This window comes from Labeo rohita, chromosome 24, assembly GCF_022985175.1.
Source record: "Labeo rohita strain BAU-BD-2019 chromosome 24, IGBB_LRoh.1.0, whole genome shotgun sequence".
NCBI classification, from domain to species: domain Eukaryota; kingdom Metazoa; phylum Chordata; class Actinopteri; order Cypriniformes; family Cyprinidae; genus Labeo; species Labeo rohita.
The window spans coordinates 23,657,379-23,672,168 of NC_066892.1; the positions used below are offsets into that span (position 1 = coordinate 23,657,379).

The following is a 14,790-nucleotide window of genomic DNA, read 5'->3' on the forward strand; positions in this document are numbered from 1 at the left end:
TTTAGTTAGGTTTTAGTTAATACTAATAATTGTCACTATGATATATATGGTTAAGTTTGTGTCCAGTGTCTGTTGTTTATGTTTCCAAATGTCCAAATTACTTTGTTTTTATTAATTGTTACATTCATTGCTAGACTACTGCTGTAAACTCATATGACATCTTCAGTTTTTAGGATTAACAGTTATTAGGACTTTAAATAAATAAATAAATTTTTGGTGGTGTGGCTAATACCAAGTTACCGTTTTGTTGTAGTAACCATAACTATAGTAACTAGCATTTTGGCGAAGACTATGGTTACCATGGTAAGCTTTTGTAACAGCCACCTATCTTCAGATTCCTTCCAAGATTCAACAGTGGAGTGAATTAAGTGATTTACAAAGGCTTTCAAAATCTGTTCGAATGAATCAAAAAGAACCGATTCAAAAGAACGACTCGCTGCGCGAATCGGACATCACTAGTATCTGTCGCGCCGCCAACTGGAAGTAACCGAGATCAAACTGTTCGCGTACAATTCGTTGATACATACGTGCGCTGCGTTTTAAACGCTAGTCATTCTTCGCGTCAGTATGAGCTACATTCTGTGATTTCTGTGGGTTTTTCTTTCACTATGAAGCTGCTCATTTGGCTATGGAATACTGTAAATAATCTTTGGTCGATAGACTGAAAATCGATTGCAACGCATCGGATATTTGGATATTAATCGCGTGTTTGGTAAAGAAACGATGCATTATGATTCATGGTCATCTAATAACTGGAACAGGTAGGTGTTTTACTGACCCTCTCTGTCATACTATTGTTAGATATTGTTGCCATGTCAGAAATAAAGGAAACACGCAGGGAAGTGTGGATGATGGTTAGATGAGCGCAGGACATTCAAATCGAGGTGATGGTTTTATGATTGTTTACCACCCACAATAATAAACAATAATAGTAAACAGTCTTTGTTTTCAAACACCCTGCTTGTTTTCAAACGGCAGATTTTCAGCTCTTGACAGCGCTTGATGTTAAGTCGGGACTAGCTCTCTACAAATTTAGAAATGTCTCTCAAATACCACAGATCGCGCCATAGAAACACATGGTGTGCAGAGCACTGGACTCGAAATGAAATGGTAGTTAGGGCAGTATGTCAGATGACAAGCTTGTGTTGGTTCACTTTGTCGTTCTAAGCAGGTCAAATAATAATTCTGCTTTATTATCTTAATATAGTCTGACATTACCTGAATATCGGAATACTGCGTATTTACAAATATTTACGAGTATTTACATAGCGAATATGTTTTGTTTTCTATCCTGCTGTTACTCTGCTCTATAGTTCACCTTTCTCTCCTGTACAGTTGTATACTTTGTTGTATTATTCTACTCGGTAGTTGAACTTACTGTACTCTACTTTATACTCCACTCTATATTTAGCTTTATCTATTAGTAAACAGTGGAGAGCTTTGAATAAAGTGTAAACATATTCAAATCTATTTCACTATGTTCTATCTTGCTGTACTCTCTCTTTACTATTCATTGTTATGCCACTTTACAAACGTGTTCAGAATTTTTAAAAAATGTGTTCAACTCTATTCTACAGTTAAGTACTGTACTAATGGGGATTTTAGGGAGGCCTGTTGGTAGCTATTGACTGGGGTAGATCTCCTGTCTAACAGGGGACAGTGTAACACATTTATTTTTGTCCTACTTTGTGTCCTCTTCAGTAACCTCTCTCTGGTTCGCAGGATCTTGCAGTGGACGGGCATGAAGAGATCGGACGGTGTGGATTAGATCATTGGGAATATAGCACTTTGATTTCTCTCATCTCAATGTTGGGCTCCAGAGGACCTCTGCCTTTGTGCTCTGAAATGAAATAATGGCAACACATTGGCCTGCGTCAAAGCACCAAGATGATAAGAAAAATCCAGCTGGGTCATCAGTTTGTGAGGTAAATCATTTTGTTTGTTTTAAGAGAAATGTGAAAGCGTAATTTAAAAAGCATTTAGGCCTTTACCTTTAACGGCTCATGACAGGACAAGTGTTTCAATCAGACACTCTTGCAGTGAAGGTGGGACGTCCGTAAAACTGAACAGGATGGTTAGAACTTGTATTGATTTTTTTTTTTTTTTGTGCATCTTGATAGTGTTTGGATTGTAATCTGTTCAAACATTTTTTTTTCATGCAGTTCAGTTAAAAAAAAAAAAAAAGAATTGTATCGCACATTTTATACCTTACAACATTATATAAATCTCATAAAATAAAATGTTAGAGATGGAGACCTCATGGCATAGTATTATCTTGCTAGAAGCAGCCGGTGACTGTTTACACTGAGACTGCAATCATTAAATGAAGTAGCCTATTTATTTTATTTGGCAAGCAAAGCCCTTACTTATCTAATCGTAGTAATGTTGTAGGGCTGCCAATGCATAATGTCACTCTTCAGAATACTAGAGTAGCATTGGATTTTGCGTGTCCACTCTGACATGTGGCGTTACATCATCACTGAGAACATAACGCAGCGCAAACGCATGCTTGGATTAACCCATCAGTAATGGCAATACCAGTGTGTGTGTAATCTCCTTACAGACTAGGCTCAGGGTCTGTGGGTACAGAAGGTTGGTGGGCACAGTAGTTTGCAAACACGTCAACAGATCACTCACTATGTGTCCAGAGGGATTCAGTATTTAAATAATGTGTTTGTTTCTTAAACACAGCCAGTTCTCGAAAGATATTGTTTATTGTAAAGAAAACAGAACATTACTTTGAAGGATCGGTGCATTTCTTCAGAAGTGCAATACGTTATTTTGAAAAAATGTTGCATTGTTTTGAAGGAATGTGCATTACTTTAAAAGAACAGTGATTTAGCTGTTTAATGAAAACATCATTGATATGGTTGAGAGTTTAAATCAATAGGCTGATTTAAATAATGTGTTCTGAAACTTTTAACAACATTAAGGTGATTTTTGCATTCCACTTTGTTGCATTTCCATTGTTTTTGTATGTGGGCATATGCTAGGTGGAGGTGTTTGACTGCTGCGCTCACTTCTTGGCATTCAAAAAAAGTGGTGCTAAGGTTAAAAGTATATATTTGCTTTTCTATACAGTAGCGTGTCTTTTTTATTTCACTACCTTGCGTGTCATGTTTTTAAATGTAAAACACACACATAAAAAGTGAGACACTACTTTGCACATTTTTCACAAACACATGCCCTTGAATCACTATTTTTAGAAAAACACATTTTTGGGCCCTGGATGTCTCAGTCCAGTGTTCCTCACTGCTACCTAGTTATAAAGTTAAACAGTAACTGAAGTGCTCAGCAGGTGTGTGAAAAGTCCCCAGCAGACTCATAAAAAAGCTTTTATCCACAACCATTAAATGATGCCTTCTTGAGTTAACGGCATGTGAGCTTCAGTAAGCATCATTGCACTACCATCAGTACAGTACAGTACAGTAATATTTGTTATATTAATGTGTTACACAGACAGTAGCTCTGTATAAAAACTTAGTGAGCTGCCTACAGAGCCAGCTTTCTTTTAAAGCAGCGTCCTAACCATCCTGAAAACTCACAACTGACTGATTCTGACAGCAACCCCTCTAGATATGCAGAACTAATTGTGAATCACTTGGGAGACAGAGTTAGGATTAGTCTGATGTTAGCATGTTGCTTTTATCTTATGTTTTATACCGTTTCATACCTATAGTATGCTGCCTTAAAGGAGAACTCCACTTCCAGAACAACAATTTACAAATAATTTACTCACCCCCTTGTCATCCAAGATGTTTATGTCTTTCTGTCTTCAGTCGTAAAGTAGTTGTGGTTTTTGAGGAATGCGTTTCAGGATTTTTCTCCATATAATGGACTTCATTGCTGCCCCGATTTTGAACTTCCAAAATGTAGTTTAAATGCAGCTTCAAAGGTCTCTAAACGATCCCAGCCGGGGAAGAAGGGTCTTATCTAGCAAAACGATCAGTCATTTTATTGAAAAATAAATATTTGTATACATTTTAAGCACAAAAGCTTGTGTAGCACTAGCTATGGGATGCGTGTCCACAATGCTACGTACTATGGAATGACGTTGAAAGGTAACGCGGAACTACAGACCCAGTGTTTACAAAGCAAACGCGCAAAGACTGAGGAAGTGCAAGTAAGTCAAACGCTGTTTACAAACAAAAAGGTACAACGATGTTGAGATGGAGTTTTTCGCCTCTACCTTTTTTTAACTTAAACGTGATTCGTAGCTTCGTGGACGTGGATCCCAGAGCTAGCACTACACAAGACTTTGTGTTTAAAAAGTATACAAATTTTTATTTTTTGAAAAAAGTGAATAGTTTCCCTAGATAAGACCCTTCTTCCTCGGCTGGGATCGTTTAGAGCCCTTTGAAGCTGCGTTTAAACTACATTTTGAAAGTTCAAAATCGGGGGACCAATGAAGTCCATTACATGGAGAAAAATCCTAAAACGCTTTCCTCAAAAAACATAATTTCTTTACGACTGAAGACAGAAATACATGAACATCTTGGATGACAAGGGGGTTAGTAAATTATTTGTAAATTGTTGTTCTGGAAGTGGACATCTCTTTTAAAATTCGGTCTTGGTAGAGAACCTACTAAGTTTTGCTGTCATTTTGTCTTTGCAAAGTAGGGTGAAAAAGAAATGCAGTGGTATTATGCCTGTCTGGTCATTCTATATAGTGCCACTGGCAAACCTAAACATTACAGTGTGTAATTGCTTTGTTTATATGCATGAAAGTGTGATGTGATCCATTATCTAGACATTTGGTGTCCCTCATGGTTAATTGTGGGGTCCAGTTGTGTTCACGCCTGTGATGAAGCTTGTTTAATTCATTATCACCCTAGAGTCTGCCACTTCCTCTTTAACATGAGTTAAACCAGTGTTCTACTTCAGTAACATCACTCCCAAGACACACATAAAACTCACGTATAGTATATGCATCAGTGAGGTCATTGAGCTTTTCTTAAGTTCTTCCTTGTACAGCATGGAGGGGTGCAGGACTGTACCTGCTCCGGTCTCTCCTGACACTTATTAGATGCCCCTAGGGGTTTATTGTGCTCGGTGGTCTCAGGTGGGCCTGATATTCTGTCCCATCTAGTTCTCCATGCCTAATGAGGGCGTCTCTCCCTGTCTGTCTCTCTCTCTTTGTGTCTCCCTCCCTCGGTCGCCCTGCCCCCTGTGAGGAACGCCAGCGCCATGGAGGGTAATTAAAGCCCAGCTGCTCCTCGCTTTAACACCTCCACTCTCTCTCTCTCTCTCTCTCTCGCACACACATATATCTGGTGTTCACCAGATGAGGTCACCTTGTGGAGGCTCAGAATTCTATATCTCTTATAAACCTTGTTGGAAAGTAAATCTGACAATTCAAAAGTTTAGGGATAAGATTAAGATTTCTTAGTTTTTTTTAAGAAGTCTCTTATGCTCACCAACGCTGTGTTTAAGCTATCAAAAATTTTAAAAGTAATTTCTGTAAAAAAAGAGTAATATTGTGAAATATTACTATAATGTAAGATAACTGTTTTTATTTTAATGTATTTTAAAATATAATTTATTACTGCAATGACAAAGCTGATTTTTTTTTAGTAGCCATTACTCCAGTTATCAGTGTCACATGATCCTTCAGAAATCATTCTAATATTAATTTAGAATGCAAGAAATGTCTTATTCTTATCAATGTTGAAAACAGATTTGCTGCTTAATATTTTTGTGGAAACCATGATGTTTTTTCAGGTTTTTTTGATGCATAGAATGTTAAAAAGGACAGCATTTATTAAATAAATAAAATAGAACATTATTGCAACATTATAACTGTCGGTAACACTACTTCACTATGAATTTTTTTCCCTCAGCAAACTCCTAATTTGTTGCTTATTAATAGTTAGTAAAATAGTTTATAAGTAGTTGTTAGGGATCTAAAATATGGTCATACAGAATAATATGTGACCCTGGACCACAAAACCAGTCTTAAGTAGCATGGGTGTATTTGTAGCAATAGCCAAAAATACATTGTATGGGTCAAAATGATCGATTTTTCTTTTATGCCAAAAATCATTAGGAAATTAAGTAAAGATTATGTTCCATGAAGATATTTTGTGAATTTCCTAAGGTAAATATATCAAAACTTAATTTGCATTGCTAAGAACTTCATTTGGACCATTTTAAAGGCGAGTTTCTCAATATTTAGATTTTTTTGCACCCTCAGATTCCAGATTTTCAAATAGTTGTATCTCTGCCATATATTACTACCATCAAAATACCGTACGCCAATGGAAAGCTTATTTATTCAGCTTTCAGATGATGTATAAATCTCACTTTAAAAAAATGTACCCTTACGACTGGTTTTGTGGTCCACGGTCACATATATGCTTTGTAAGTACTAATAAACCAGTACACTCTAAAAATAAAGGTTTCGAAAGGCTGTTTTTGCAGTGATGATAGAAGAACCATAGAAGAACCATTTTTGGGTCCCCAAAGAACCTTTCAGTGAACAGAGCCATTTTGAAGAACATTAAAAAAAATCTAAAGAACCTTTTTTAACTAAAAACGTGCCTTTTCTGCATTTGAAAGTTTCCATGGATGTTTAAGTTTGTTTATAGAACCACTGATACCAACAAAGAAACTTTATTTTTAAACTTTATTTTTAAAGAGTGAATGCTAGTATATGTGCTAATAAACAACTACTTAATAGTGATAATTGGCACTTAAAATAAAGTGTTATCTAATTTTCTTTACTGTTGCTTTTGATAAATGTAATGCGTCTTTGATAAATAAAAGTTTCCGTTTCAATAGAAAAAAAAACGTACTGTTTATGAGAAGCCAAATAAATCAATCATTATTTGGTCATATTGTGATTATCTCTACGAACTGATAACTGTGCATCTTGGTTAATTTCAATGTCTCAGTCAGCTTAATTAAATTGTGGCTTATACAGTTTATATTAGCATTATGTTGGTCATAGGCTGTCTGGCATTGGCCATTACAAAAATAACATATCAATCGACCAATATCTACATCCATATAATAACTTGCACCACCTCTAAAATGATATTTTAGCTAACATCACCAATACTCTCAAACACATGGCTCTGGTATTACTCACTTTTCATGATTTAGTAAATTCCTGATGGATAAAATCAATTCCAGCCCTACATTTCTTTGTTTTGAATATCCTATTTCATTCAGAAATACTGTACGTCAGATTACAGACTGAATGAAACCCTGTTTATCTGTCATTTGTTTGCTTAAATGATTAAGCAATTGAGCTTTATGCCTTTGTAGATATTGTGGAGACGCCCTTTACAAACTCTCATTTTAGATCTGACCGTTGTCTCATTGAATCCAAAGGACCAAACCATAGTCCAGTGTTGACAGGGCTGTTTCTGTATACCTTCTCGGATCAGAGCTTTGAGTTGCCACTTCAGCCCTTCACCCACTCATTCTGTTTTCATATGTATTGATTTCTGTTGTCTGTTCAGAAAAACAGGCTGAGAGAGAGTGTTAGATGCTGGCTCTCATTATGTGCGTGTTTGTGGATTCACCCCTGTTTTCAGTCTATAGTCTCTCCCTCTCATGTGAATGTGTTTCTGTATGCTTGCCTTTGGCTTGCCCTCTGTTCTAATATATTTGGGAAATGCTCTGTTTGATGCTTTGCGCGAAATGTATGTGGTTTTACTAAAACTAGACTGTACCCATTGATAGTGTAATGTATTTGTCTTGCATCCTGTTTTAGAACCTGGTTCAAAGGAATTATGCAAATTAGGTAATGCCGTAAACACCCAACAAAATTGCTGCCAAGCACAATATGCACAGAGCAGTTCTGCCATTGTGGTTTGGATGTTGGTATCTCTGCCAGACTTCACTGGTCAACTGACTTCATGTCAGCATCCTGGTTCAGGCTGGAAATGTCTTGCTGGTCAAGTCTGGCTCATTTAGCAGGGAAATGCAGTAATTTGAAATCTCTAATCCAAAAGATTTCCGTAAACCAAGTGTTCCAGTTCCTGACCTGAAACCATTATAGAGATGGACCTTTCTCTATATAAACCACTCAGGAAAACATCAGAAGTGTCTCATTTAAGGGTTTCCCCAAAGCAAACACGACAGCCACTTATCCGATTTCAAGTTATCATCATTCAGTCATTCCTCTGGATTGCTTGTGCATTTGCATTTGCTCTCATTATCTGGATAAATTTCTTTTGTGTATCATTAGAAATGGGAAAATTAATCTGGAATCCCAACAACTGTAGGTTGAATTCACAGTGGTTTAACACTAGGTGCTTTCCTGCAGTATTGCTCCATTTTTCTATGTCATAATGTGTAGACAAAGAAGAAAGCAACCCACCAGAGGGACGTTTGTTGTATAGGTCTGCAGACTGAAAGGTGACTGATGATTTGGTATAAATTACTCCAGTCTAAATCACCACTCTTTCTCATTAACACTGGGTGGATGGGCAGAGTGAGCTTGTTTCTCAGTGGGAATAGTGCTCAGCGAGGCAGTGTTGGTGTATATTACACATGCCCAGAGCACATCTGTTTTAAGATGCTGCCACCTGCTCTATCTGCAGTGGGTCGAACGCATGGATGCCGCTTACACTGTCACACACACTGTGACTCTTACAGAACCTCTTGTTATCTTAAGCTCAGGCCTTATTAAAAAAAATAGCACGGTCATCATACTTCCAAAAAATATCAATGTTTCAAGAAGAACAACTGTAGTAATTAATGTGGTAGATTGTAAATTTTTTACTGAGTACATTCAGTTTTTACAATGCAAAAGTTAAGAAATCGTTTGAAGTATGCATTTCTCTTCACTAGGTAGAAGTAATTTAACCAACATTTTATATGAATGAAGAGACTCTTGTTAGCAGTTTTTTTCTCCACACAAAATCTATGGAATGCTGTCTGTTACAATGAGACTTCCTGTCAGCGAATGGATGCCACATTCCTATGTCACTTTCATTTTCATGAGTTTTCATTTGGCCAGCTGAATTCAGTCTTGATAGTATCTGAGTGCTCTGCATAGCTTTAGCATTCATGTCCTGACCACAGCCGTCACCGTACATTAGAATTGTTTGCCTGTGCACGTTTCACACATAGTTTTTGTCGGCATCATTAACAGATTATTTTGTTATTTCAATGACTCAGTTTTTTGTGGTTATATCTACATCTGCATGGACACTTTCCGATTGATATAGGAAATCTCACTCTTTCCTGTTAGTGTTAACTCATAGCAAGCATAATGCATAATGCATAATGGTTAAATGAACTTTTGACTGATTTTGCCAAGTACATATTTCTGGAGTATATATGTGTTGCTGGTGCAAGATTATGATCAACCAGTTAGATTTTAGATTTTAGAGGGGGTTTGAATTAGGACTGGGACAGGCTTGAACTAATTTTAGGGGTTACTAATGCTTTAGGGTTGGGGTTGGGAGTAGTCTTGGCCTCAGAACACATGCCAGCAGTCTGTTAATTTAGTGTAGGGAGCATATACAGTCAAAAGTTTACATACACCTTGCAGAATCTGCAAAATGTTAATTATTTAACCAATAAGAGGGATTATAGAAATGGCATGTTATTATTTTTTTTTTTTCATTTAGTGCTGAGCTGAATAAGATATTTCAAATAAAAGAGATTTACATATAGTCCACAAGAGAAAGTATTTGTTGAATTTATAAAAAATGACCCTCTTCAAAAGTTTACGATTTTAGTTTTTTTTCTGGAGCATCAGTGTGTGTTTGAACCTTCTGCAATAGTTGCATATGAATGGTGGAAAACCAAAGAATTTGTGGGACCTGAAGGATTTTCTGAAGAATAGCGGGCAGTTTAACTGTTCAGGACAAACATGGGACTCATGAACAACTATCACTAAACAACAACAACAACAACAAAAATCTGTGGATCATTCAGGTAACAACGCGGAATTAAGAATCAAATGTCGGCTTAATAATTTCAACTATTATTTATATAGTCTTGTGGACTATATGTAAATGTCTGTTATGTGAAATATCTTATTCAGGTCAGTACTAAATAAAAAAATAGCATGCATTTTGTATGATCCCTCTTACTTTGGTAAAATAATTAACATTTTGCAGATTCTGTAAGGTGTATGCAAACTTTTGACCTCAACTGTAGGTTATCAAAAGGGCAACAGCTTGTTGAAAATGCTTGTTCCAATCTAATTGGCAGGTTTAGTCTACCTAGAAACAAAAATTGTGTTTACAAGATTCTGGTCTGGACCACTGAGTGTTTGGGGAAGAACGTATTAGTGGATTTAAGTTTGCCAGATCTCTTACCGTCTAAGTGGCTTGTTTCAGAGAAAATCAGTGAAAAGTGAACCAAACATATGGACAAAAGTCTTGGGGGTTAAGGTTAGAACTGTTTGTTTGACATAAATATTCTGCCAGTTTCAACAAAATATCAAGAAACATATCACAATCACATACTGCAGATAACCAGAATTTCCTAAAGTACTGGATGGACTATCGCTTTGGGAAATTCTGATTATCTGCAGTATATTCTGGCTATAGGTAGGTATAGCTGACTCCAGTTCAGTCCTAGTGTTTGTAGGCTCTAAGTATTTGTGTCATCTCAGGACGCATTAATAGCTATATCTCATCGGCTAAATTGTTTTCCATCTGAACTCGAGTCATGTGATGAATTGGTGTCGCACCAATCAGCGCCTGAATGGGCTACCCACACATCATGTGTGTGCTTTTTTTTTTATCCGGTGGTTTAGCAGCCCATCATTGATTTGTTCTTTTGATGTGTGCAGTGACAGAGCGAGAGCTTCACTACCAGTATTGATTTCATCTGATTGGCCCCTGGGCTGGTTGAAATGGGTCAGAATATGAGGCTGTGAACCCTGGACTTATCCATTCACTGTAAAAGGGGAGATCCACAGTTCATTAATGAAAGAACTATTAGGGTCGATCTATTGGTCTTTTTACAGATCTGGCAATGATTTGCAATGCAATGAGATTGGAATTGACTGTGTTTAGTTTCTTTAGTTGATTGTTCCTCTGCCTGTTATGTCACCTCCAAGAAGGTTGCAACACTTTGGGGTATGTTTCAATGTTTGTGTTGGTTCTCGCATTGCTTAGAGGAAACACCATACCCAAGAGATGGAGGTTTTTGAGTGTACAAGAATGATGTGTTTCTTCAGCATGTGTTTATACAGCACTACGGATGAGGCCCTGGTGTTCCAAGTCTGCACTTTGGGAGTTTGGCCCAAATGACCTGCACAACGCGAGTGTGTATATAGCCCTGACCTGCTCAGAGATCCTTCATGTGTGGCTTCATCAATCTGCTCAATATCTTCATGTAATCTTCCCCATCTACGCTTTGAATTTCATGTTGCTGCAGCCTTTTATTGCAATCCAGCATAAATCTTATGCAGAGCCAAGAATAACCTAACACAGTTGTCGGTCTCTGGTGCATTGCTCTGGTTTAACTCGCTCAGGTTTGACCTAGTATCCCAAAGCTTCCCTGAAAAAAAAAAGAAAAAAAAAACATCTCCATGGTCATGCCTGTCCACTGAACCTGTCCTTCTAAATAGCATCTATTCAGCACTTTTCATTTTGCCTCAGACTCTGATGTGGTTCTGGCTGCCAACTCTCTCTGTCTGATTGACAGTTGGCATTTGGATGTTATTAAAATTGCATGTGTGGAACCAATCCGCTGACAGTTGGATTCCTTTTGTGGTTGGTGCATTTCTGAGCCAAGATCTGCAAGGTCCAGCCAGATTGACCTTGGGACTGCTTTGCTATACCAGTACTTCGGATATAACAGATATAATGTTTACAGTATCTGTCAGATGTGTAGATGCCCCTTCATCATAGCGTTTGGCAACCATGTGTTTCTAAGAAGCAACATTCTCAAGATTCATGCAAGATAAAGTAACTACTGTAGATTTAGTCAAATAAGAAAAATGTGAGTGGTGTTTGCCGGTAATGCCGATGCATGTGCTGAAGGCAGGGGTGACCAGTCCTGCTCCTGGAAGGCCACTGTCCTGCAGAGTTTAGCTCAGGCCCAAGTAAACACACCTGCTTACTGGAGACTTCCAGACAAGTGGGCAAGTTGGAGCTAAACTTTCCAGGATGTTGGCCATCAAGGAGCAAAATTAGATACCCCTGGGCTAGGGTGTTCTGAGAGGTTGTAAGTACATTGCTAGAGTATTTTCTAGAGTTGCTAGGTGGTTGCAATGGTTTTTCAGTTCATTGCTATATAGCAATTTACTGGTCCAGTTCCCCCAAGATGTGAATTTGATCTCTTCTCATAAATCTGAAAGTTTTTTTTCTTCTAGGATATTTTCAACTCTTAAGGTTTGTTCAAATTACTAACCCCATGTAAGGACATTAATTAATGCCTCGGGTAGCACATGTTGTACACAGTTCAGCCCGCTCCATCCTGAAAGCATCTTCACACACTTGCCGTAGTCCCGTGACATGTTCTGTGACGCAAATCTCCCATTTTGTTTCAGCCTCATTCTTCTGTTTCTGCAATGCGTGAGAGGATTGCAGGGTTTCTTTGAAGCAGTAGGGAATTTAGACTTCGCCAGGATGTGATTTGTCTTTTGCAGTCCTGTCTGTCTCATCCAGGGGTTAAGCCTGCTGCAGCAGTGCTACCTGACTCAGCACTGCAAGAAGACGAACAGATGGAGCGATCGAGTTGTAGAGCGAAGAGGGAGAGACTGATTACTCTTAAATACTGAGCACCAGAGGGGATACAAGCCTCCTTGTTGGTGTCATCACCTTCCTCTTATTTGAAGACCTCTCTTTGGAGTATTGAAGTTGTGGACGTCTTGGAGGATTTCTTGTGTTTTGGTGTTCGTATGCATTATTAATCCAGCGCTAATGAGCTGTGGAAAGGATGTGGTTAGCTGATGGAGCACCTGCTGGGCACACAGATGGGCTCAGACGCGACGCTCTCACTTCCTCACGCCCCCCATCACCTTTGTGCCAGGAGCAGTCTCCAAGGGATCAACCGGAGAGCCCGGTGATAAAAGATCTTGGGGCACAGGTGGGCGCGGGGGTGCCGTCTGAGTCAGGACTAATGACATGGCTCATCTAAGAGTTCTGGACTGCATGGTCAGCCACAAATGGAGTCGGATATGTGACCTTTACTGTGCTTTTAACAGTCAGGTCTGTGCAGCTTTTCTTCATATCTACTGCAGTGCGCATGAAATAAATTGTAGCGTGCATGTCTTTAAAATGCACAGTATCACCAGTCAAAGAGTCGCATTGTTCTGCAGATATTCATAGATGCTCGTTCTGACCCTGGCAGCCCTCTCTATGTCTTATCTCATGGAAATGCTTGTCTGATACCAAGAATAACTTGGTGTATTCCTGCAGCGTGGGAATGCAGAACTAGTTGCACAGGGATGTCTGATTTCACAGAGCACTCGCAACTGATCTGTGGTGTTTTGCAGATTTTTTTTTTTTTTTTTTTTTTTTTATGCATTTTTTTCCATTTAGGTGAATGTTTTTATTATGTGCACTTGGTAGTGTTGGCTCGACGTCTAAAAAAAAAAAAACGTATGAAAAACCTATGAAACAGGTTTGACTGAAATATTACTGTTATTTGTATATTTTCCAGCAATCTGTATAATATGCGTACTATTTTAGAATTTACATTTAGGGCATAATATGTTGTTTTTTGGTTTATGTTTATGATACTGAATGAGATTTAGTGTAATGTGAGTTAAAAGGAGCACATTCATGCTTTGATGTATTTGAGGAAACAAAAAACCTAAATACAGCTGTTTTAACACTGCACGACTTGATGCATAATAAACGAGAAGACTAATATGAATATGCATATCTGCACAATAACATGTAATGTGATCTTAATATAAAGCATGCTGTTTTATTCAGTCCTTGCACGCTTTTGCCTGCTGTAGGTGTGCAGATTAAATAGGAGACTACATATTTAAAATTTAGCATATTATTTTAGTGATTATAATCAATAGCAGTGCTTTTTTACATTCCAGAAAAGCAGCCCATTATCATTCAGTACTGACATAATGATGGTTGGTATTGTACAAATTTTCACTATCTTCTTTGGTACTAGTAAAATGCAAAACCCTAGCACACAGCTGGTGCCGCTTTCTTGTGTGTGTGTGTGCATATATCTCTGGCTTCTTTTCAAAGTTCATTTGGCACGCAACTCATAGACAGACAAGCGAGAGACTGTAATCATTGTCCAGCTCTGTCTTTTCTGTGTGATCTGAGACGCGGGTCGTGCTGCGTCGGCTCTAACTCAGCAGTGCCTTCTTGCTTTGCCCCTTGAACTAATTTAATTTTAGCTCTGCTGAAACTGTTTGCAAGCATGCAGGACTGACGGGCCTCTGTTTGAGGCCGTGAACACAGTCTTTGTGCTAAAGCCTGTGGTATGATATTCAGTATTCACACTCCAGCACCTGGTCATCTGGTGGAAAAAATGACTGTCCCACGCTGAGTAAATCCTTAACCTTCCAGAAGGGCCAAAATCTGTTAGAAGAGCGTCCCGTTGTGTTGTTTTTGTCTTAACTCAGTTCATTGTGGTTAAATGAGCATGTCTGCTAGTCTCATCATTACGACGACCGATCACATCCCTTATAAAGCGTATTAATAATTCATAGCGACCCAGCAGTGAAGATCCCAATTATATTGGTCTTTGGGAGCATCTGTGGAGGCCCAGGGGACTCTAATTGGCCCACCTGCTCCGCTGAGGGTGAGGGGCCCTGGCTCTTTGTGTGACTATGGCCCCAGCTCACGCTCACATCACACCCGCCCTGACAATACACCCTGGAGAAATGTATAG

The 14,790-nt window shown here is 38.4% G+C and overlaps 1 protein-coding gene across 3 annotated transcripts in view; it reads left to right on the forward strand.

The window, feature by feature from the left end:
- Nucleotides 1-472: 472 nt before the first annotated feature.
- Nucleotides 473-14,790, forward strand: part of LOC127155508 (rho GTPase-activating protein 21) — a 102,684-nt gene continuing 88,366 nt past the window's right edge. Inside the window, exons 1-2 of one of the 3 annotated variants that reach the window (XM_051097749.1) lie at nucleotides 473-761; nucleotides 1,723-1,925. In XM_051097749.1, the coding sequence (XP_050953706.1) occupies nucleotides 1,854-1,925 (72 nt within the window). In that variant the 5' untranslated portion in view covers nucleotides 473-761; nucleotides 1,723-1,853. Of the gene's footprint in view, nucleotides 762-1,722; nucleotides 1,926-5,044; nucleotides 5,195-12,344; nucleotides 13,131-14,790 lie in introns of those variants that run through there. The other 2 variants (XM_051097750.1, XM_051097748.1) reach the window with 2 other exon arrangements.